This window comes from Andrographis paniculata, unplaced genomic scaffold (genome assembly GCF_009805555.1).
Source record: "Andrographis paniculata isolate CXL003 unplaced genomic scaffold, ASM980555v1 Contig9END, whole genome shotgun sequence".
Classification (NCBI taxonomy): Eukaryota; Viridiplantae; Streptophyta; class Magnoliopsida; order Lamiales; family Acanthaceae; genus Andrographis; species Andrographis paniculata.
Genome location: NW_026137639.1, coordinates 1,343,662 through 1,368,496, shown reverse-complemented (window position 1 = coordinate 1,368,496; position 24,835 = coordinate 1,343,662). Strand labels below are relative to the sequence as shown.

At 27.0% G+C, this 24,835-nt stretch overlaps 2 protein-coding genes across 2 annotated transcripts; both read right to left on the bottom strand.

The window, feature by feature from the left end:
* Positions 1–1,438: 1,438 nt before the first annotated feature.
* On the bottom strand, positions 1,439–7,174 carry LOC127244418 (probable fatty acyl-CoA reductase 4). The gene is given in 8 exon segments (XM_051264951.1): positions 1,439–1,627; positions 2,621–2,818; positions 2,820–2,900; positions 3,067–3,163; positions 3,975–4,121; positions 4,220–4,442; positions 6,012–6,096; positions 7,046–7,174. Coding segments are annotated over 8 exon segments (1,149 nt in total).
* A 1,616-nt stretch (positions 7,175–8,790) lies between these two features.
* Positions 8,791–14,438, bottom strand: LOC127244003 (alcohol-forming fatty acyl-CoA reductase-like). The gene is made up of 10 exons (XM_051264275.1): positions 14,127–14,438; positions 13,915–14,018; positions 13,050–13,252; positions 12,842–12,942; positions 11,953–12,145; positions 10,444–10,605; positions 10,221–10,302; positions 9,861–10,127; positions 9,357–9,484; positions 8,791–9,187 (listed from the first exon to the last, which is right to left on the bottom strand). The coding sequence occupies exons 1-10, from the start codon at positions 14,203–14,205 to the stop codon at positions 9,034–9,036; spliced, it is 1,473 nt and encodes a 490-aa protein (XP_051120232.1). The 5' UTR covers positions 14,206–14,438; the 3' UTR covers positions 8,791–9,033.
* Positions 14,439–24,835: the final 10,397 nt, after the last annotated feature.

Below are 24,835 nucleotides of genomic sequence, written 5' to 3'. Positions count from 1 at the left end.
TTATATTATAATAAATATAATATTCTTGTAATCTTAACTATTACTTTATTAAATTATTGTACAATATAAATAAATTAATATTATATAAAAAACAAATTACAACTTAAAATAAAATACAAACACAAATATTTATAAACAATTTTATTGATTATTATTAAAAGATATCAATATTGCATCATTTGGATTCATAGAAGTATTTTTTTGGTTAATATGTAAATACGTAAAAGTTAAATAAATTTGTTTGATTTTTTAAAATAAATTAATATACTATATAATATTGTTTGGGTTGGAGTGAGTTCAAAATTTAAAATAAAATTTAGAAAAAAAATAGTGATATAGATTGTAGATAAATGGTCTAATTCAATAGTTAAATGTCAATTTGAATAATATATATATATGTAATTTTACTTTTATTTGAATAAATAATATCAGGGTTGAATAGTTATATCTAGTGAAATTATACGATCGAATTTTATTGTAGGTAATAGTTTGAATTAGACTCTTTTAGATTATAATGTAATAAGACAATTTAATTTATATAATCGCACCTAAGGTTGTTAATCTAACTAGGGACAATTAACAATTATAACTAATTGTCTATACGATAAAAATAAATAAAAAAAAAAATTGATTGTCAGCGTTAATTTGTTAATGTCAATAAATAGTGTATAAATGATTATAATAATTATTTTTAGTTAAATTAATGATGAAATGCAAATTTCATTCTGGAGGATGTTGAAAAAAAAATTAACTGTAGATGTTAAAAAATTAAATGTGGGTAATTTCTACTTGGTACTATAATAAAAACTGCATTTAATTTTTTAAACCCCTTGGAGAAAAAAAATAAAAAATAAAAAATATAAAAACAAGACCAAGCTAGTGAGGTATTATAATAATTTCTTAAGAAAATCTTTCAATAATGAACAGACAACACAGGCAATTAGGCATAGCCCAACCTAGTTTAATAAATTGTCTTTAATATAACTAAAGTTTAGGTTGTGCTTGCTTGGAGATTTTATTTTTATTTTAATATTAAACTATATATTTTTTAAAAAAAATATAATATCAAACATATATTGTTTTTTATATTAAAATTTTTATTATTTAATTGAAAACCCAAATTTCCAAACAAATACACTCGAATGTACCAAAAATTTCTCTTAGAGGTTGTTTGGATTGTATTTGATTTGAATTTTTATTTAATTTTTAATATGATATTTTATATAAAAAAATAATATATTTTTATTAAAACTGTAACAACGGAATAGAAAAAATTGATTTGGATGCAAACCAAATAAAAACTAGATGTTTTTTGTATCATGGTGGCCTTAGATGGGCAATTATGATTCGAACGACAAAACAAAATTTCATCGAATTTAGCTTTTATACTCGAGGCAGGCCGCAGGCCATTGTTTGTTCAAATAACGTAGGCCTTTTGCTACATGGATTTTTGGCCTTTCGCTACCTCTTTTTGAATGATTTCAGTTGTCAATATTGGATCGACAATTCCCAAATTCTCAAGAGAAATATTGCCACAAATTGGAACAACCAGCTTCTCCTCTATAACTTGGTTAAAGTCTCTCCCAAATTCTTCCTTGATAACTTCGAAGACTTTAGTTTCAAAAATCTAAAACCAAGTGAATCAAACATGTTAATTTTCCTGAAATGTCTTAGGAAATCTCACCTCGGCTTCCAAAATTAATTAAGACTCGCAAGGGATGACAGCAATGTGGCATTGGGATTGATTTTGTAGGTTCCAAAACCGGTTCTGCCTTAGCCCCACCTTGTCTTGTACCCGCCGGGTTCAAGGCCAGCATGGAAAACTTGGCTTGCTCTATTCGGTAAATTTATGTAAGCTTATTTGGACAATTGTAGATTCATCTAGTATGCATTTAAAGAATAACAATTATAGATTCCCACGTTATAAATAGATAAATAAATAAAATAAGATGCTTGTAAGACCCAAGAAACGGAATAAAACTTAGTTCAATGGCTGCATTTGAGCTCCACAACAATGATGTTCGAACCCTTCTTGCCTCATCGGAGTTCGATTGGTTCATTTACGAAAAAATCAATTCTCATCTCAACAGCGCGACTGGCTATTTGAGTACATACCTTGTTCCAGCATCATGTCATATTATTTTAGGGCATACTTTATGATTCCTGAAAAATGAATGTTCAAAAGATAATCTCCCCATTGCACAATGCTTGGATCGAAGCCAAATGCACTAATATTTTCTTCGTTCCAACTCATTGACCTTCGCAAGCTTTCGGTGTTGCAATCGTCAAAGCTAAAGAAAAGAAATGATAAAGAATTTTTAGCTCTATGTGATTTAAATTAAATAATATGCAGTTATGTTACTAAAGATAAAAAAAAGATTGAGAAATTATTGTATACATTCCATTGGGGAACACATAGGGTTTGTAAAATTCTGCCAATTGCTTCACGTGATGAATAGCCCGCGTTGCTCTCGTGATTAACTCTTCGAAATAGTTGCATAAAAAGAAATTCAAAACCTTCATGATCTGTGAAAACATATAAAATAAAATAATAGAATTAAGAAAAAAACAAAATCGACGTCATCAATGCAAAATAAGAATGACAAGTAAATGAACTCACTATGATAAATGGCAAGTAGCGAAGGTTAAGATATATGTGAAATCTCGACATGGAGCTCAACAGAACCGGCTCGCCTACAATAACTTGTTTTCCTTTATGATCGACCATCGGATTTTTCTTCAAGAAACGATAGGATAGAGACAGAACCTCCTTAATTTTTGCAGGATTTCTTAAGGATGAACCAACTTGATAAATTTATGAGCTTATCATGAGATTGTTGGACCGAATGGTGTGACGCCACGGCTACCAACATAGCATTAACAACTATGTCACCTGGGATCTGCATTGTGTGTATATATTCAAGATATGATATTGGCATCGAATTTATGTACATTAAAATTCAATGGAATTATGAAAATATGTAGATGACATGAAGATCTTAAAATGCAAAAGTGAGAAGGAATATGATGAATATATAATTATGACTCAAATTATGTTAAACTTACTATGTCGACTGTACCATGTGGATTTCCGATGAAAACATTGGTCTTCCCTTTTCCGATAGCAGCAAAAATGGCATCAATAGTTCTGTTGTTAGATAACATTTAATCAGTACAAGGTTCAACGTTGTGTTTGGAAGAGGTTTTTTCTTTCCAAAACTTGTATATATTTATCACTTTTTTTTTCTCTCTCTTCAATCATACTTGTTCACTTTGGTTTTTTTTATTATTTTAAAGTAATTGTTTGACATGATTGTTTCTGTAAATAAATTTCAAAAAATATAAAAATGGTATATGTATACATATCTAGTAAAAAAGAATACTTAAAAGAGAATAAAGTGTTATTTCTCATTTAAAATCACATTCATTTTTATTTTTTAAATGTTGTTATTATTATTATTATTATTTTTTGTCATTCAAGTAAGCACCGCAAAAGTTTATTTCAATTAGAATTTACTATTTTCACACTCAAACTTATATAAAAAAACACAATAATGTAATATATATATATATATATATATTATCCAACTAAATTAGGTGTGTTTAATGGGTTTAGCTGGTGATATTTTTTGAGAATAATGTGTTTTTATATGGAATCATAAAGATTGAATAATAATGATAATAATAATAATAATAATAATAATAATAATAATAATAATAATAATAATAATAATAATAATAATCATAACCAAACACTAAAAAAACATAATATATTTGTAACGGAATTTCCTCCCTAAAGTTCACGTAGCTAATATATTTTCATCCCTAATTCCGTCTCTAATATCATTAGTAATAAAAAAGCAAGATTTAGAGGCAAAAAATTTTCGTTACAAAAATGTTATTAAAATAAGCACACAATAAATATTTACTATCAACTATAATAAATACTTTTAAAGATACCTTAATCCTTCTATCAACCGGGGAATGGATCTTTATAAGTACTTGTTATAATAGTTGGGCGGAATATAATCATTGTAGCATTTTCTTTGAATGTTCCTAAAAGCATCTCTCCAATTGCTTTTGTGAACACATATGTGTTTGGCCATCCATGCAACCTCGCCCTACCGAAATTAATAAACTTTATTACTAAACAATTTAGTTTTTAAATAAATAGTATTCGAGAAGTATTTGTTTATTTATTGTAGAAGAAATGTGTTACCTTTCGATTCCCAACTCCCTCGTCGCTGATGTTATTTCTTTTTCAGATGCATTTTGAGATCGAAGCTCCTTCAAACTCCATTTCATTATTTCCATCTCTTCGTCAATATCTAGTCGGGTAATTTTAGCTCCATTAAGTGTCTCCCCCATTCGAAAGGGTGTTTCTGTCAAGAGCCCTGACCTCGTACCATGCACATAAGCTATCGAATAATTTAAAATTAGAACTCATTAATTACTTCTTGTTACAACACACATTTAAATAGATAGCAATTAAAATCATTATAAGATATATAAATTAAATGTCAAATAAAAAATTCAAATTCAAATCAAAACCTTTTTCAAAACAATAAAAAGAAAAGAAAAGCAAATAAACAGAAATAACCTAAGTTTTAGTTTCAATAAATTTTAGTGTTTATTTGTATTTGTAATCTTAGATTTTTACTATTTAATTTAGCATTTCTTTCATTTATATATATATATATATATATATCAAATTCAATATTTATTTTTCACACGGACAAGTCCTATTTTCACCTAAAAACATCAAAACTAAAAAAAAAAAAAAAAATACAAAATATAAAATATGAAACAAAAATAAAGGCACAAGTGAGTAACTAGTGTGAAAGTACAAAGATGTGAAGAAAAATTAATCTCTAAAATTTCTTATTAGAGTTGGTTAATACTAGGGCTAGCTATAAACGGGTTACAAAACTTGTTATATAATCTGTATAATTCGTCTAAGTCTAAAATTTATAAATTTTAATTGAAAATTATATACTATATATTTCTTTTGTCTTAATTTAAAGTATTTTTTTTTTTACTATTTTTGTTTATCCACTCACAAATACTCATTTGTTTTTACAGTAAAATTAATCATACACTAACACCAAAATACTCTTAACTTTCATTTAAATTTCAAATATAACATTACATATACAATTACTTTATACAAAAAATCAAACGGTAAAAATGTCAAAATCTCTTACGTACTTCCACTAACCAATAAAATACTATTATTTCTTAATATACCACAAAACCCCAAAGAGCCCTTTCAAAAGGGACAGATGAAGTATTAAAGAAAAAAACATTTATTCATATCATGAAACCAATATTCAATAGTCGAATTAACAAACACCACACAATAGTATATAACACAAATATTAGATGGATTTTATTTTTCAATCTATTGAAAAAAAAAATTCAAAATCATTCCTTTGTTTAACCCCAATTTTGTTGGATTTTGACTTAAATTTTATATTTTGTATTTTTATAAAATGGCCGACAAATATTTGAGTTGGATTGATAAAATTTAAATAACATACTCCTTCTATGTCCCATAAGAAAAGTATCATGGGGATTTTTGCTTATTAATCTTTGAATAGTACTTATTATATTAATATATAGTACAAATTAAGAGAAAATGACAAAAATATATTTATTAGTATCATATAATACAAATATAATAACATTTGTGAAGTAATTATATAAATATAAGATATTTTTAATGTTAAATAGAATGACATAAAAAAAAAAAAAAAAAAAAAATTGCGTCTTTCTTATGGAATTGAGGTAGTATTTAAAATTAGAGTAATATTAATTAAACGGGTTATTATGTTGAAAATTTGGAACTAAACTTGACACATTTAATTAAATAGATTAAATGAGTTTGAGTCTATTATTAATTTGGTCAGGTTGAGATCGAATAATCAGATCTAGTTAATTTTTGTGGTTAATAAAAGCAACTCAACACCCTTTTAGCGTAGAGATAATTGAGAACGAGAAGAGGACCAAACCTTTTGCAAGGAAACCGGTGGCACCCGATATCAACACGGTCTTGCCTGCAAAATATTTGTAGGGAACGTCCATGTCGATGGAAGGCTATAGTACCACAATGTGATACAAATTTGTAGATTAAAAGAAGACACACACAAAGCAAAAAGGAATGATCTCTTTGATTTATAGTAGAAGAATTTCATTAAACAAACTATGAAAATTAATGCTGCAATTAAATGATCCTTAAGCACATGATGTCGTGGATTATCTACATCCATGCATATGAATGGTTAGAGTACTAATTAGTACTAATCGATATCGCGCCGAATCGGCACATCAAATATGTATTGTATAGATTGTTAATATGTAATTTTTTTTATTTTAAGTGTATTGTGTTAGCATATCTTTGATATGAATGATAATGTAATGCTCCGATTTTGAACTGTATTAAATAATATTATTATAGCAAATAAATATTTTTATAATATTTTGAAATCAAAAAATTAATATTTTGGAATAAATTTATTCTTATTTTGTATATTGATTATAATTATAGAATCAATTAAACGAATAAATATCGATAAGTATAAATATAAAATATGACATAAATATATATATATTTATATAATATAATATATATATGTTGAAAGTCGCGGAGAGGGGCGCGAAAGAGGTCCAACGCCTCCGAGTACCTTGCACAGCGGAACTGTGAAACGTTCGACGTAAACACAGCTTTACAATGTAGTTGTCTCGCGGTTATAGCAGAGGTGTGTGTTCATGCACGAATCGATGGCTAAATAAGTGCAGAAAGAAAAACAACACACCAAGTTTGTTTACCCAGTTCGGTTTTCCAACCTACGTCTGGGGGATTACAATCCAGGAGTCTTAACTAAACCAAACACTTGGTTTACACCATATAAGACACCAAACCGAACTACCCAACCTATCTTCTACCCAAGCTCCATTTAGTTTTACAAACTCTCATGGACTGGCTGTTACTCTACCGCAACAACTCCAGCAGGCCAGCGACCAAGCTAAGAATAAGGTTGTTTACCGGATGAATATCTTCTTCGGCTTCGACTCCAAGAATCCTTCTTCTCGTCTTCAATCCTCCATGGATGAGCTCTCTCAACACTCTAACAGGTGGAGAAAATACTTCTCTAAGTTCTGGTTGCTCACCCATGAATACAAACAAACATCCATATCAAATATATACACATTACACAAAAGACAAAAATTGACTGTGACAATTTTTGGGGCAGTGTGTTCAAGGTCATTTAATGCCATCCAGTATGAGAGGACAATACATGCAGCTTCTCCTGCGCGTCCTCTGTCCAATGCATATTCATTTGTCCTGTTCCATTGAGTGTAGAACACACAAGATGCATCCAAAAGCTGTAACTCGGTCAACTCTGCAGTTGGCAGATTTCCCGAAATGGTGTCAAACAGAACCTGCAACAACATCCTGCAACTTGCTCATATGCCAAAAGTAGAAACAAAAGGGTTTGGCAATTTTGAATATGCCAACAATATATATAGTAAATAAGTACATAAATTCACCCATTAGCTCGAGCAGAAGGAAAAATGCAGGCTTTTTCAAGCAGAGAGGAGTAGGGATGAAAGAAAGAGGAAGGAATAAAAAATAGAAAAAGATTTAGCCATTTAATTTCGATTCCGACTTCGGTATTGTATTTTTTGTTATAAGTAAAATTTAATTATGAATTTTAATATGAATTTCGATATTACGGATATTAAATTAGAAATTCTTCAAAAATTCATAACTGACTATTTGGTTATTTAATCGACGAATTGCTTTAGTTAATAGCCTATTCGTAGTCCTAGTGTTATGTGTTTGAGTTTAGATTTCGGGGACGAAATCTTTTTAAGGGGGAGTGAATTGTAATACCAAAATATCGGAATGTATTAAAGAATATTATTATAGAAAATAAATATTTTTAGAATATTTTGGAATCAAGAAATTAATATTTTGAAATAAATTTATTCCTATTTTTATATTGATTATAATTACAGAGACGTTTAAACAGATAAATATTGACAATGATAAATATAAAATATAATATATATATTAATATAATAATAATAATGATAGAGATGGATGATGATCATGATGTAAGTAATAATAATAATAAGGTTTAATAATAATAATAATAATAATAATAATAATAATAATAATAATATATAGTAAATAAATAAATAAACTCACCCATATAAACTCACCCATTAGCTCGAGCAGAAGGAAGAACGCAGGCAGAGAGGAAAGAAAGAGGAAGAAAAAAAAAAAAAAAAAGATTTAGCTGTCCGATTTCGATTCCTGTTATACTTGGAATTTAATTATGAATTTTAATATGAATTTCAATATTAAGGATATTAAATTAGAAATTCTTCAAAAATTCATAACTGGCTATTTGGCTATTTAATCGACGAATTTCTTTAGCTAATAGCCTATTCGTAGCTCCTATGAATAAGAATATAGCTTATTTGATTTGAGTAAATAATGGGGCAGGTGTACGTTAGAGGAGATTTGGGTGAAATTGCAAAAACTAGGGAGTGTCGATAAGAGGTAAGCAGTAAGGAATTAAATCTAATTTTAAGAAATTAGGTATGCATGTTGCAGGTCGTGTCTATTTTTGTCATATAATCTGTCTATTGTCATTTGTGCATTAAAGTTAATCTTTATGCAAGCTCGTCCTTCAATTCATTTTGGTGTAAACTTACCCCAACATGTGTGTTGATTTTCTACACATAAGATTTCAATTTCATTCGAATACTAAAAATATATAATAAAGGACTATTACACATATTGTATATGGCCTCCATAATGAGGTACAAAGGAATGAATACAATTCAAAGTCAATTCCACTTAGAATGTAATGACATTAGATCTTCCCCTAAATACACTTTAAATTTTAAATTCCTAGTAAATAATATATATATATATATATATATATATTGATCCAGAAACATGAGTATTCCCAAATCCAAACACCAACATGCAATAAAACATATATTGTGACAAATATTTCACTTGAGTACATGTTTTACCACTCCTGGCAAGTGAATGCCCATGAAGTACTCATCCCATTTGATGGTTTTGGGATCGAAATTGAACTTATCGACCTCGACCCCGTTTGCTACAGCAGCCCTTCTGAGTTTTTCAGCATTCATATCATCGAAACTGCACAAGATCAAGACTGAGTTATTTTGGGCAATGATGATTTGAATTCGATATTGCGCCTACTTGAACTCTAGTTTTCGGCACAAGTGTTTCTAGGACATGTTTTCCCCGTTGGCATTCACATGATAAGTTACTGAAAGTGCAAAGAGAAAACTCAAGATACACTTACTATCCTTTGTAGAATAAATACGGCGCGTAAAGCTCCACCAGTCGCAATACGAACTTGATCTTTCGGCACATGTCGACATACGTGCCTTGGAAGTATTGGCAGCACGCCGTGTTCAATATTTGTAGTCCCTAAAATACATTTTCGAAATTTTATTTAGTATGTCAAAATTCCCTTAAGGAGTATTCTTCTATAAAATGTAAGCTACAATTTAGCGCCAAGAACATACGAAATGTTAAATAGTGTGATTTGTCACTCTTCCAAAGTTTTTTTTTTTTTCAAAACAATAGAATTATTTTATACATAAAATTTAATAATGGGGTAGAGGACTGAGGATTCCTAGGAGGGCCGGTACTGAGCCCAGGCGAGAAGGACGGCCGTCCAAGGCTAAATATAAATAGGGATCCGTTGTATATTTATATTATATATATATATATATAACTCTTTTTATGTTCGTAAATATAAAAGGATGTAATTTTGTGGTGTACGGGTAAATCAGTAGCAAACCTTGAGCGGGAGTAAGTAGTGAATCGTCAAGTATCGCTGAAAACTCTCCATGGAATTCAAGACGGTAACATTGCCAACAATGACAGGCCGGCCTTCCTTGTTGATCCACGGATGCGTCATGAAGTATCTCTGGCCGTAGTTTTGAATTGTGGCAAACTCCACAGGGTTTGAAACAGAGGACCCGATATGGTAAATAGTTTCATTCGCCTGATTCGCATGCGCCACCATGGCTACTATCATCGCATTCACGACCATATCAGCCGGGATCTGCATTTAAGTTAATTTTATACATTTAGTAAGTCACATTTCACCTAAAATGCGCGATCCAAAAAAAAATGAAAAGAAAAATGAATAACTCACTAAATCGATAATTGCTTTAGGATCGCCGAGGAAGCATGATATTCTTCCTTTACCATATCCAACAGTTAAGCTATCAATTGTTCTGCGATTGATTTGCGCCAAATAAAATTAGTCGTGAAAAAAGAAAATGAGAGAAAATAAATGATCGATATAATAACTTGTATTGAAGCGAAAAATAAAATTGCTATTTAACTTGTTGCGTGTCGTGAAATTATTTTGTTACCTAACACCTTCGGCCCACCCCGGGAATGGGTCTTTGTAAGTACTCGTGACAATTGTAGGTCGAACAATTACAAGAGGTATGTTTTCTTTCAATTGTCCTAAGAGCATCTCTCCCATGGCCTTGGTGAAAACATAGGTGTTGGGCCATCCAAACTTCCTTGCCCTGTTGTAATAAAATTTCATGTCAAAAGAAATGTTAGCAACGTCAATTTAGATAGATATTTTTAGAAAATTTTAACACTATTCATCAATAGTAATTTTTTTTTTTTTTTTGGCATCTAATAGTCTTGATTTTTTATTATTTTCAAATTTTCGGAAACTCCAAAAATCTATATGTAAATGAGTTTTGTTTACTTATGTTTTTTAAATACTCAAGATAAATGTAATCCAATAGATATTATTTTAAATAAAAATGGGTTTTGCCCTAATGTCTTTTATATTCAACAAGTATATATGAGAATATAAAATATGTAATTGAGAATTTTTTCACATACTCTCTCTATCATACAAATTTATATTTACTTTTTCTAATGTTATGAAAAATATTAATTTGTTCTTTTTAGTAATTTTTTTCTTTATTATAAAAGAAAAAAAAATATATATATTTATGCATTTTTTTTAATAAACTCGATCAAATAAACATAAATTTCGATGACAAAATAGTATAGTTTCTTTTTTAGTATTTTGAAAATAGCTGTTTATTAATGAAAAGCAATAATGAATCAGCTGTGACTTTGCCTATACGTGAAACCTGTCTAAATGGGACATACAATAAATAGTTAAATGTGCAGAGTAGCTATGTTTGGCAGTTGGGCATTTAATAATGGCACCCTATCCACATTAATTATATAACTATTATAAATGCCTTCAACTACCAATTTAGAAAGTTTTAAATTTATTGCACTGTGAGGGCATTGCATATGGGTTTGTTCTTTTTTTTTTTTTTTTGAAAAAAATATAAATTATATAATATAATATCAAATTATTATTTAAATAAAACAATTCATTCAAAATACTAGATAAAATATTTATTGATATGAAATCAAAATTTTGTTTTAATATAAGCTTTTACTATTTTCAAAAATGGACCCTATGCCTAAACAACATACTATATTTGACGACCAAAAATTGAATTAATGTGACATGATTTTCCGCAATTTAAGGGCCCTTAAAGCGTGACTGATACTGACATAAATTGATTTTGGTGAATATTTATTGCAGATACAAACTGAAATTTAAAATAAATATGTCTATGTGAGGGTTTGGTAGAGGCTAAAACGTCCAAGAAATCAATAATCCTCAATTGATTTCTACTTGTTAATAATATTTAATTTAATTGTTTTTTTTTTTCTGAGAGAAACTAATATAGGTCAATGGTATGACACAACAACCTTTGTTCACCAAGAAAACCTAAATAGTTCAACTAATGAAGCAACCAAATAAAAAAAATAAATAATATAGTAGTATCAAAGATGAACATTTTGTATCTAAATAAATTTGTTTGGCTAACCTTTGAATTCCCAAATCTTTCATGGTTGATTTAACATAGTCTTCTGAACATTGTTCAGCCTTGAGTTGCTTCAAGGTATCGTCGATTAACTTCTTCTCCAAATCGATGTCCAGCCCAGGTTCCCCGTTTAGGGTTTCCCCCATCTTATAAGGGGTTTCGAGTATAAGTCCCGATCTTTCTCCCGCAACATAAGCTGGAATTTACATCGATAAATACACACACATTTTTAGGTCCTTCTTTTTAGAAGAAAATTTATAATGTGATTGAAATTAGAGATAAAATGGGTGTGTTCACTTTGTAGGAAAAATTACGTCGATAATAAAAAAATAATATTAATAATACCTTGTGTTGAATATTTATTTTTTTATGAGTAAATAAAAGTACATACTACCTTCGTCCTGAAAGAAGAGTAACGTTTACTTTTTTTTCACGTAGATTTTTAAATATTAGTATTATATTGGTTTATAGTTAAAAATATAAAAATGCCCCCGTTAGATTGTGTGATATAAAAGTAATGACATTTGTGTAATATGTTGAAATTTGTAAGGGTATTAATTATGTTAAATATGTAGTACAATTATTAAATAAAAAAATGATATCCTTGTTTTGAGATGGTCAAAAATGAAAAATTGTATCTTTGTTGTGAGACAGATGGAATATTATTTTTACTAATATCTAATGTCATAAAAAATAAATAAATAGTCAGGTGACCAAACATATGGATGATGAATAAATTGTTATTATTATTATTATTATTATGAGCAAAATAAATTAAAATCGATGGGCTTCGTGATAAAATAAATGCTAAATCATAAATGCAAGAACTAACAAATAAATAAATAGTTAGAAAGTTATGGACATATAATTTAAAAAATAAAAGGGCACTAACCAGTCGATACATGCAAGTGAACCTTTAACTTGTTGCATTTCTTGGAAAAATTTAGAACATGCATAGCTCCCAGTGTATTTATTCCCATTGAAACGTCGTATCTGCGAGCCAATCAAATAAAATACACAGATTTAACTTTTGAGCTTAATTTTTTTAATAAAACTTATTTTAAATAAAAATAAATAAAAATATTGAATACAAATTCGACCTTTCATCGAAGTTGGTATTTGCAGCCAAATTAATCACAACATCGACCTCATTCCACATTTCCTCCAACAAAGATGCATCTTTTACACCCATATTCTCCGTAGTAATATCCCCGGCCACAACTCGAACCTTTTGCGCAAGCAACGAATTTAAATTTCCCGCACAATTTTCTTTTAGGACCTTGAATAACTCTTTGGCGATCACCTATAAAAGATCGAAATAATAAGCACAACATTAATCTTTTTTTCTCCAAAATTTTATGTTAGCTTATTATTATACTAAACATTAAAAAAATCATTATGTGTGTACACACACATGCACTTTCAAAAAAAAAAAGTCATGTTAATGAAACAGAGTTTGAAAAGAAAAATAATATATTTTTACAAGAAAATAGTTTTAAAAAAAAAATCAAAGAGAAACAGAGCTTTAAAATCCGAGAAAACATCTATGTATATATATATATATGTTATATTATGTGATTATTCTCCAAAGTAAACACACTTTTAAGCCATTTTCAACCCATAAATTCTATTTATGCAGACTTAACTAAAAAATATAGTTACTACAGTATCTTTACTCTAGTTCAGAATTTTATTTTATATTTCAAAAGGAATATTCTTCGATTTTATATATTATTTTAAATTATTTTTTATATTTATAATTAATATTATCTTTATTAAAAAAATTAAAAAGGAATGAAAATGCCAAAATTGGTATTGCTACATTTTAACAACACTGGAATTGACGTTGCCCCGTAGCAATGCCAAATTTTAACGGTCGGTTTGCGGGCAACTGAGCACAATATACAAAAAAATGAAATTGCTAAACACTCCAAAAGTTTAAATCAATTAAATTTGCGGCCGGACCTCGTTGTTAAACCTTAGGGCGGCCGTCTTAGCATCGGCTGCCCTAAGAAGAGCATAAAGCTTCTTCACATTGGGTTGCACCCTCAGTATCTTCTCAATAAAAACTGCAAATAAATTAACATGATCACAATACAAATTATATTTCAAAATCTCTGACATATATATAGGACATGAAATTATAAAAATAAAATAAAATAAAATGAATCACATACTCTTTGCAAGAAAGCCAGTGGCACCAGTGACAAGAATAGACCTATTCTCCAAGAACCCAATAATGCTGCCAAACTCCATTACACAATCTTCAAAGGATTTAAAGTTTTAGGGTTTTTTTTAGGGTTTGAGTCGTCGTCTTCGATATGTATATCTATATATATATATAAGGATGAAAGTGTGTTGGTGTATGGGTGTGCCTAAAGGAAAGATGATGAGAGAGAGAGAGAGAGAGAGAGAGAGAGAGAGAGAGAGAGAGAGAGGGAGAGAGATGAGAGAAATGGGATGGAGAAATGTGGGGTTTGGGGGGAGATATAAATAGTTTGAATATGGAAAAGAGTGTACGCAAGTCCTATTGGGTAGATCGACATTGGTGGGTTTTGATTTTTGACTTTTCTTGCTCTTATTGCATTTGGATTCTTTTATATATATAGGTATATGTATATATGTATATAGTATAAGATATGTGTGTATGTGCACGATCTGACATTCAACTTCAACTTCAACTTCAACCAGCTTCATCTTAATTAGGCCAGCTAATTAAATCATGTCATACACCCGCGTATACACATGTACATATACGTGTTTTCTAAAATACATGACAAAAATGTTGTGTTTTTTTTTTTTTTTTTGGTTATGTATAATTGTTTTCGTCTACTTAACTAGTATAATTTTTTTTTACTTTTATTGTTTAAATACAAAATAATTATTTTTTTTTTTAATATGTATGGACTCTATTGTACTCCCTCCGTCCCATGTAATATAGATGTATTACTGTAAACACGAGAATTTAGGTAAAGTATAATTAGTAAGTAATTAAGAAGTGTATTAGTAAAAATAATTATTATTTAGTAAAAATAATTATAGATTAAGATTAAGATATGTAAATAGTTTAATTAAAATTAAGAAAATTATAAAATTTAAAATTTAAAATGCGATTAAAGTACATAATTATATCCCAAAAATAAAAAGGACAAGTTATGTGGGACGGACAAAAATAGAAAATAAGAACAAATTACGTGGGACGGACAAAAATAAAAAATAAGGACAAATTACGTGGGACGGACAAAAATAAAAAATAAGGACAAATTATGTGGGACGGAGGAAGTACATTATAAGGGTGGAGATCCTGCATCATAGTGCTAATTTGATCGGATCAGTATTTATTGTCTATAGTCCGCATATGTTTATACATATTTCAATATATATTGTATTATATGATAACATACACTACAAAAAAATAATATATTTGTAACGGAATTCCGTCCCTAAAGTTCACGTAGCTAACGTAATTTCATTCCTAATTCTGTCTCTAATGTCATTAGTAACGGAAAAAGTAAATTTAGAGACAAAAAAATTTTGTTACAAAAATGATTTTTTCTTGTAATGATATGATAAGTTGTAATATAATATATTATTTATTATAAATATGTTGAAATATATATAAATATATATTGGTACTGGATTACAACTGATCTATGCCCATATTGTAATACTCTTACTTTCATACTTATTTGCATCAATATTTGTATACTAAATTTACACGTGATGAGAGTAAAATAGTCTTAATATATAAAAAATTTCATCAACTATTGTTAAAATATAATATTTATTAAATTTCGTACAAAATATAAATATTTATTTTCTAAATAGACAGAGGTAATATTGTTTATCATTTTAGTTAAGAAAATACATTAGGGGTGTGTTTGTTTGGGGGTTTGGATTTTGGATTGGGATTTGAATAGTAAAAATTTTGAATTTGAATAGTTGTATGATGTGATATAAATAGGGTTTGATGTGATGTTTTGAATGTAAAATTGATTTTTAGTATAATATAAAAAATGAAAAATAGGTGTTTGATTTGATGTTTTTGGGGGAAAAAAATTGGATGAATAGTAGAAATCCTTCAAAATCCTTCAAACAAACACACCCTAGAAAGATGAGGTTTTTCTAGTGTATGTTAAATATTATTGTTTATTATTTTAGATATTTAAGTGAAAGACAGAGAAATAATCTTATATATAATTTACCTTCGTAGAATATTATCATGTGTGTTAATATGTATTAGTTATGCGACAATTTTTCAGGATCAAAGATTAACATAGGTTTAATTTTGTATGTTTATCAAAAATATATTTGTAAATTTTTATATATATATATATATAAAAAAAAAATCAAACATACGCGCCAATATTTTGAATGGAAATTGTCACAAGTATTGATTGTGTCATGTGATTATGTGATAATATTCTAATATTAATTAGATTACCTTTCCATTAAATATAGAATTATATTTATATATACTTTATTAAAGGACTAAAAGTGATAGGGTAACCAAAAAAAAAAACAACAAACATTAATTTATTCCTAAAATAAATACTCTCTTCGATCCAGATACCGTATCTGCTACACTGTAGACACGGTATTTTAGGAGGGGTATAATTAGTAGATAATTAAAAATATATTAGTGAAAATAATTATCATATAATATAAATAATTATAAATTAAGATTAAGATAACTAATTAGTTTAATTAAAATTTAAAAAATAAAATTTAAAAATTTAAAATGAGATTAAAGTGTGTAATCATTTTCTAAAAAAGGAAAGTCACATGGTATGTGGGACGGACAGAAACGGCAACGTGGACATGATATCTGAGACGGAGTGAGTATCAATTTATATATATTCATTTTGCTTTCTACCCGGATTTATATATGGCTTATTATTCTTTTTGGTCGGGAATATCTTTTGTAAAGATTTCTGAATTGAGTCATTAATTGTATGATTTAATTGAGCCATGGCCAGTATGTCGGTTTGTTTACTTTTGATTTTACATTCATTTTTACACTCCAGTAAATATATATAATTTTTTTTTTTCTTCTAAGGCGTGTCACATCAAATTTTTTTTATTTTTTTTCAGTTTTTAGTATTTTTTAAATAAGCTAAAATAATACCATACTCTAAAACAAAGAAATAAAATAAAATGAAAATTTGAAAAATCGAGAATAGTTAGGGTGTTGATTTAGGCTAATCAACACCATGATGAATAATTCTAAAAATATTTTTGGTTTATTTACATATATTGTCTGATTTATTTTTATTTTCTGATTACGATTAATTTGATCTATTTTTATTTGTTGATTAAGACAAACCATACAACATATATTCTGTTAATATATATTGTTCTAATTTTTTATTAATGTGTTAATATATATTGTGCTAATATAAGTTAAATATATAGTGTGTGAATTATTGTTATATATTATCGAATAATGTACTGTATTTATATTATATTAATATATATTTTATATTGTTTGTTTATATCTTTTGTACTTTTGGTTTATATTATGTGTGGTGTCAGCAGTGTGTTGATTGTTTATAAGTAGTCGGCATAATATCAGTCGCCACTACAAAAAAACAATTAAGTAGCGAAGGAATTTAGAGTTCTAAATTTACTTTTTTTGTTATTAATGGAATTAGAGAGACAAAAGTTAGCGACGAAATTTATTCCATCCCTAAATTTCGTGGCAAATCGTTAATAAAGGACGCTTCCTCTGATTACGTCTGTATTTCCATCGCTAATAGGGATAAAAATAAATTTCATCCCTAATTTCCGTTACAAAAATATTGTATTTTTGTACTGCGCTTGGAAGTTGGAACCTGAGGAAGTAAAAGTTGAGTGATTTGATTCTTTAAATGAGGTAAGGGTCTGTTTTTTTTTTTTTTATTATTATTATTGGTTTGAAAAAAAAAATTGTTTAAGTTTGATATTAAAATAATATTTGATACATATTTTATGAAAAAAAAAATTTTATTTTAAAAAAATACAGAGTTTAAATAGTAAAATCTAAAGTTTGGGTAAAAAGAACCAGACCCTTTACATTAATTATTATATTTGTGTTCTTGATATTGTATTCATGATGAAATGTAAAGAAAAACTTTTGAATTTGTTTATTTGTGTGGGTCTATTGAAGACCCCTTCAATTATATTTAATCTCATTCATTTGATGTAATTAATTATATTATGTCATTGTTCTCATCATTTATAATATAAAAAATGGCTTTAGCATGCATGAAATCAATCATAAATAGTAAAAATCTTGTATTTCATATATTAGTTTTCTTTGGCTATTTATTCATAATTGTTTTAATAATTATAATTTATATTATTTAAATTATTATATCAAAATTTTATTTTTTTAAAAAAAAAAAAATCAAAACACTACAAAACTCAAACAAGCACACGTTAATTACTAATCAAATTATTAAAGGAAAAAACAATTATTTTCAAGGTGAAGGTTTATCATTTTTTGTTAAGACGAAGGTTTATAATTCTCTCGTCCACTTAATAAGTTTACATTTACTTTTTGTCTCTTTGTACTTAACATTAAAAATATTCTTATATTAGTATAATTTTTTGTATAAACGTCCTTCTATTACTATTATAAGACACTAATAGGAAATATTTTTATTATTTTTTTTTATATATATACTATGTTTTGATATAATAATTTAATATTCAAGTATCAAACGTTTAAAAAACACATGTACACGCGAAAAACACATGTAAACTTTCACTTTACAAGTTAATAATAATAATAATAATAATAATAATAATTTATACATTATTTAAATTATTAGTATAAATTAAGATCGCAGACAGTGTGATGGGAATGGTCCAACAACTTGTATCAAAATGCAACAGTCCATTTCTCTCTGTCCACATTAACTTAATTTAATTTAATTTCTCCCAAAACCTTGTCATGCAATTTATGCCAACTCAATTTGGTCAACCACACCTCTCTCTATATATATATATATATATATATATATAGAGAGAGAGAGAGAGAGAGAAGGAGAACAGCTAGGGTGTTTGTCATATACTAGGCCGGTTCCTTTGTCGCGAATTCGGGCCCAATCCCACCATGCCTATACAAGTCGGGGGTAGCATTTTTCAATTAAATAATTCTTCATAAATATTATTAAAAAAATAAAAATATATACATATTAATATAATATATATTATCTATTCATAAAAAATCAACTGTTCGACACAAAATATATATATTTTTTATGTTACTAATATAATTTTTCATACTACATGTAAAAAAATCAATTTATCTAAAAATACTAAATTAATTGTATATATATATACATCTACTGTATGTAGGCACAACGGGATAGGGCCCAAATTTCGGGACAAAAAATCCGGTGAAAAAAATATTTTATCCGTCCACAAACTAATGTCCTATTTTTTTATTTGGGACGTCCAACAACTATTGTCATGTTTCCTTTTTTTTTTTTAAACACGAATTTTATATTTTTACCATTCATTCATTTATTCTTTTAATTTCTACCATACACTTAAGGACAAATTTGTCCATTTATAGCAAAAATACAATCACCTAAAAAATCGTGCAAATATACTTTAAAACAATAGAAATTAGACGAATGAAGTATAAAACATGATTTTGGTATAATAATAAATATATATATATATATATAGAGAGAGAGAGAGAGAGAGATAGAGAGAGAAAATGTTGAGGATTGTTGGAAGCTGGATGTATGTTGTTAGGAGTTAGCTGTTTACCTACTCGAATAAATGTGGTCTCATCATATCATCAGTTTATTACTGTTGTTGTTGTTCTTATTGTTGTACTTATCATTTAATTTTTGATATATAATATGGTATTGGTTTGAGTGCCAAAATAAAATCCAAACTTGATACTAATGTTTATTAAAAATATTTATTGCAGATGCCAACTTTTAGTACTCTTCTTGGCTGCTACTGCTCTCCCTCTCTCTACACATCCTTAATTTTGCAAATCTTTAATTTTTTCTTTTGTTTTTTTTTTCTTATAATGTGGGAATACGCCGTCCCTATCCGCAAGTGCGTATTGGATAAATCTCCGGCCAAATCTAATATCCTATAAATTAGATTCGACAAAAAAAATCACACTAGGCGAATAATATGTTGCAGATGACCTGAAAGCGTCTACTATTATCTTAATTAACAGTACTATATGTCATGATCAGTCCCTAGTATTAACATTTTGGAAAAAGAATTGTGAAATTACATTTTAAAATAAAAATTGTAGAAAATCAAATTTTCCATGTCCATATCTAATCCATGACAACTAAATTCTAAACAGTCCCTAGACTTCAAACTTTTTCTTAGGGGCATGGGTTCAACATATATGATATATGTAAATAGCATATTATATACATATATTCGTAGCAAATTTATAATACAACGTATTTTATATTACAATACAATATATATGATATATTATAATACAACATATATTATATTATATAAAAATGTATATTCTTACTATTAGAACATATGATAATCCAGTCAAATCAATATAATGCAAAATGAAATAAAATCTAAGATCTATACTTTTTAGAGGAGGGAGTATAGATTTTACAAAATCTATCGCAAACCCGTTTATTACCATCCAGATGCATATTTTAGTTTACAAGAATAAATAAAAAAAAATAAACATTAGTCCAACGTAATTGGGATTATATAGTTGAACGTTAACTAGATGAACAACAACAACGCAATTATACATTGATAGAAATTACTCGAAAAAATTGAATGGCCACAGAAATATGCATGTCGATATAAATTAGATAGGCAAACGACAATAATATGCAGTGGAAGAATGAGTTATACAAGAAATAAATTGTTAGCGGACTTGTTATTGGTGCCGTATCCAAATAATTTATATAAAATTAAATGATACGCGCAAAATAAGTAAAACATATACAACACTATTTACCTTAGTTTTGATCAAAAAAAAAAAAAAAAAAAAAAAAAAAAAAGCCTACCTCTAAAAGTTCCAATGTAGTCCATTCTTTGACGTCATATTTTGTAAGTAAAAATAGTATGTTTTTATTAAAAAAAATATATATACGATAAATACTATTAATTTTGATTTAAGATGCTAAAATAACAAATCCAATGATAACTACAAAATCAATTAAAATGCATTATTTTTTCTTACCAAAAGCAAGTGTAATCCTATTCTTGAAATTAGAAATTAACTTATTGATGATCTCTATGTCTCCTCATTTTTCTTCATAACTTCTTCTCCGAAAACCTTCAAAATACTCGGCCAGTTTGGAATTGGGGTTTGAATTTTGAATACCAAAAAATTTGGATTTGAATAATTGTACTATGTATATATTTGAATTTTGAATAACAGAAAATTTGAATTTAAATAGTTGTATGATATTTATAAATAAATAATTATTTAAATTTGATTTGGTCGGAGTGAATTTATAACATGATAGATTTGGAATTCGCGATAAATAGTTAATTTGATTTGAATTATTTCATATTTGAAATGTTTCATTATTAGAATATATTAATAAGGTATATTTGACATTCATGGCTAATTTTGAAGATTTAAAACTAATTGTATCATCCAATTAAATGAATGAATTTGATAAAATCATTTGAAATACTTTTAATTCAAATTTCTCAAACAAATAAGATGTAAAGAATTTTTTTAATTTTTAATTTAATTTTTTTTTTATTCTTATTTTTAATTTATTTTCCAGCTATGTAAAATCAGAGATAACCTGATATCACGTGTGTGGGGGCATGGTCTTCAAAACATGCTAATGACTACCTGTATACATATAATATAATTGCATTTATTGGGCACACAACAATTTCATTATCATGTGTTTGGCAAAACAAAATAAAATAAAATAAAAAATTGGTATTATTGGATGGATGTGTTTTTTAAATTATATATAGAAAATTACATTGAAAAATAAAAAAGTAATATTTTTTATTATATTGTTGTTGTTTTTTTTTTTTTTTTTGAATAGATAAAATATAATTCATTCATCTCACATATCATATCACATTTTTTTATTTCAGTCAATCCTTTGATTTTACTAATATATTATTAATTATTTACAACTCATACTCCTCGTAAATTTTCGTATTTACAATAATGGTGACACGATATGAGGGACGAAGGGTCTGTTCATTCAACATTTTTAGATAAATTGATTTTTTTGGTGTGGTATGGAAGAATTGTATTGCTAATATAAAAAAATAATATTTTGTATTAAATTATTGACTTTTTATAAGTGAATAATATATATATTATATTAATGTATATGTATATTTGTATTGTTTAATAATATTAATGAAGAATTGTTACATTGAAAAATATTGAATAAACAGACTGATTATATTAATGTGCATATATTCTATTTTCTAAATAATATTTAGTAAAAAATAGAAATATGAGATTACAAGTTCATCCACCTTGAAAAAAAAAATAGAGATATAGTTAAAAATAAAAAGAAGTTGAAAGTATAATGTCAATTTGCGGTCTAATTAAAAAAAAAATAAACGTATCAAATATTGAAATGGACCACAATAAAGTTAAGAGGTACCGTTCGATTTGTATGATTTCATAATTAGGCGAAAAGATAAGAAGAGAAGTCAAAAATATATTCGTTGCATTCATTAACCATTTAAACATCCCATTATTCATTTCTTGTTAATAAATAGATGATGGAAATTATACGAAACCGATGACAAGAGTTATAATTATGGAAAAATATTGTTTTAGAAGCAAGTGTTATGTAAAAAAAATATACAAGGTTGTAAGAAATTTGCTTGAAGAAGTGAATGAAAATGCCGTAAAGTAAAGGAATAACGGTGGATTTAGTATTGGTATGGTTCGAATGTCATGAAACGATAATGGAGTAAGATTGCTTCTTAATTTTTATATATTATTTTTTTTACGAGGATCGGAAGATTGTTTCTTGGATTTAAGTTCACTAATAATACAATACGTCAAGATAACTAGAAAATTTTATTATTGTCTTTTGCGCCAAATATTAAACCAATACTCTATTTTCCATTGAAATAGCCAATACTCTAAATAGAAAAAATGTGTTCATCTATTAATTCTTGCATCAAATTAACTTAGGACTTGCCAAAGAAACAAAGACTAGTCTTTTCTAAAATCTTGAATTATTGAATCATTTAGTTCAATAGATATTTTATATGATTTTTTTTATTATTATTATTTTTTTTTATGTGGTTCAATGTATTTTTTTACATAGTGTTAACTAATATGGTGTATGTTTCTTATGTGATTCAATATATAGATCTTTTTCTATTATTTAACAGTACAATCTTGAATTATTTAGGTTGTGTTTGTTTTAGAGGTTTGAATTTTGAGTTTTTGAATAGTAAAATTTTAAATTAGAATAATTATTTGATGTGATAGAAATAAGTATTGATATGATATTTGAATTAAAATTTGATTTTTAATAATATAATATAAAAAAAAGTTAATTTGATATTTTTAAAAAAATAATGAATAAATAAATAATAGAAATGTTACAAAATCTTAAAGGAATAATAGAAATATTACAAAATCCCCAAAACAAACACACCATTAGTTAATACTTAAGTTAATAGGTTTTGAATGAAAATGTTTTTTAAATGAAAAAAATAAAATAAATATGTTTGTTCTATTGTACCTTTGGGTTGTTCTTTGACTTAATTTTAATAAAATATTATACATTGTGTTTTGTATCGAAAGAAATTTTATTTAATAGTATAAAAATAAGAAAAAAAAAATTGAAATATTGAACCGTTATTTTATTTTTGTTGTATTTACGATATCACTCAATTGAGATTTATTATTCGTACAAAAATTTATATTCAACAATTATTTTAAAATTAAAACCAAAAAATAAAAACTTCACAATTACGGATGTTATACTTTTTAAATATATCAATACACCCCTAAGTTGGCATGATCGAACATTCACAATGTGTGTTCGTTTGGAGTTTGATGTAGTTTTTTTTAATATATATATATATATATATGATTTGCATTCAATGTTTTGTATAACGATAACAGTATATTTTTACAGAAAATTGCGATAACTGTATATTAAAAAATGAAATCAAATTTGTATAAAACATAGTTTCATTTTCCTCGCAAGTTTGAATTTTGATTGATTTAATTTGTGGCACCAAAGTCGATGGTACCAAAACTGTCACGTTTCTACAAGACTACAACAGTATTAATTTGGTGTGCAGTGTGAATTTGACTATATATATAGATTTTATTTTATTTTATTTTAATTTGTTAAGGAAACAAAACATTGATACGTATGATCGAATTTAATTTAGAACATCAACCATTCATTCATTAAATTAAACCTAGCTAGCTCATCACGTGCTTGTTGTTCGTCATAAATTATATAATGTAATCCTTTTACAATATTAAACCTAGTCGACATTCTCGGCCGGTGGCCGGCCAGCATGTCTACGTACATGATCCGCATGTCCGAATTATGTTCATACGTTCGATATATTTGTTACTTGTACTTTTAATACTTTATTTGGTTGGTATAATTACGATAGATTTTATTTTACTTTTTTTTAAAAATAAAATAAAATTATCTTTATTGTTTAATTTGAATAATTTTATAAATTACGTCCAAAACATGTTCTAAATTCAAAGCAAACACACCCTAAAAAAATGGAGCATGTTTGTTTGGAGATTTGAATTGTTGGTTTGAATTTTGAATAAAAAAACTTTAATTAAATATTTATTAATGTGATATTTTTTTATTTCAAATAAAATAATTTAATGTTAACGGCTCCCTATAAAAGGCAAAACCAAATACAAGCTTTGCTGTGTAAGTTTTGT

Excerpts from the sequence above, each read along its gene's own strand:
- LOC127244003 (XM_051264275.1), bottom strand. The coding sequence starts at position 14,205 with ATGGAGTTTGGCAGCATTATTGGGTTCTTGGAGAATAGGTCTATTCTT. Across the intron at positions 12,943-13,049 it reads AATACCAACTTCGATGAAAG|ATACGACGTTTCAATGGGAA; the intron begins GTCGAATTTGTA and ends ATTGGCTCGCAG. Across the intron at positions 10,303-10,443 it reads GGGTGGGCCGAAGGTGTTAG|AACAATTGATAGCTTAACTG; the intron begins GTAACAAAATAA and ends AATCAATCGCAG.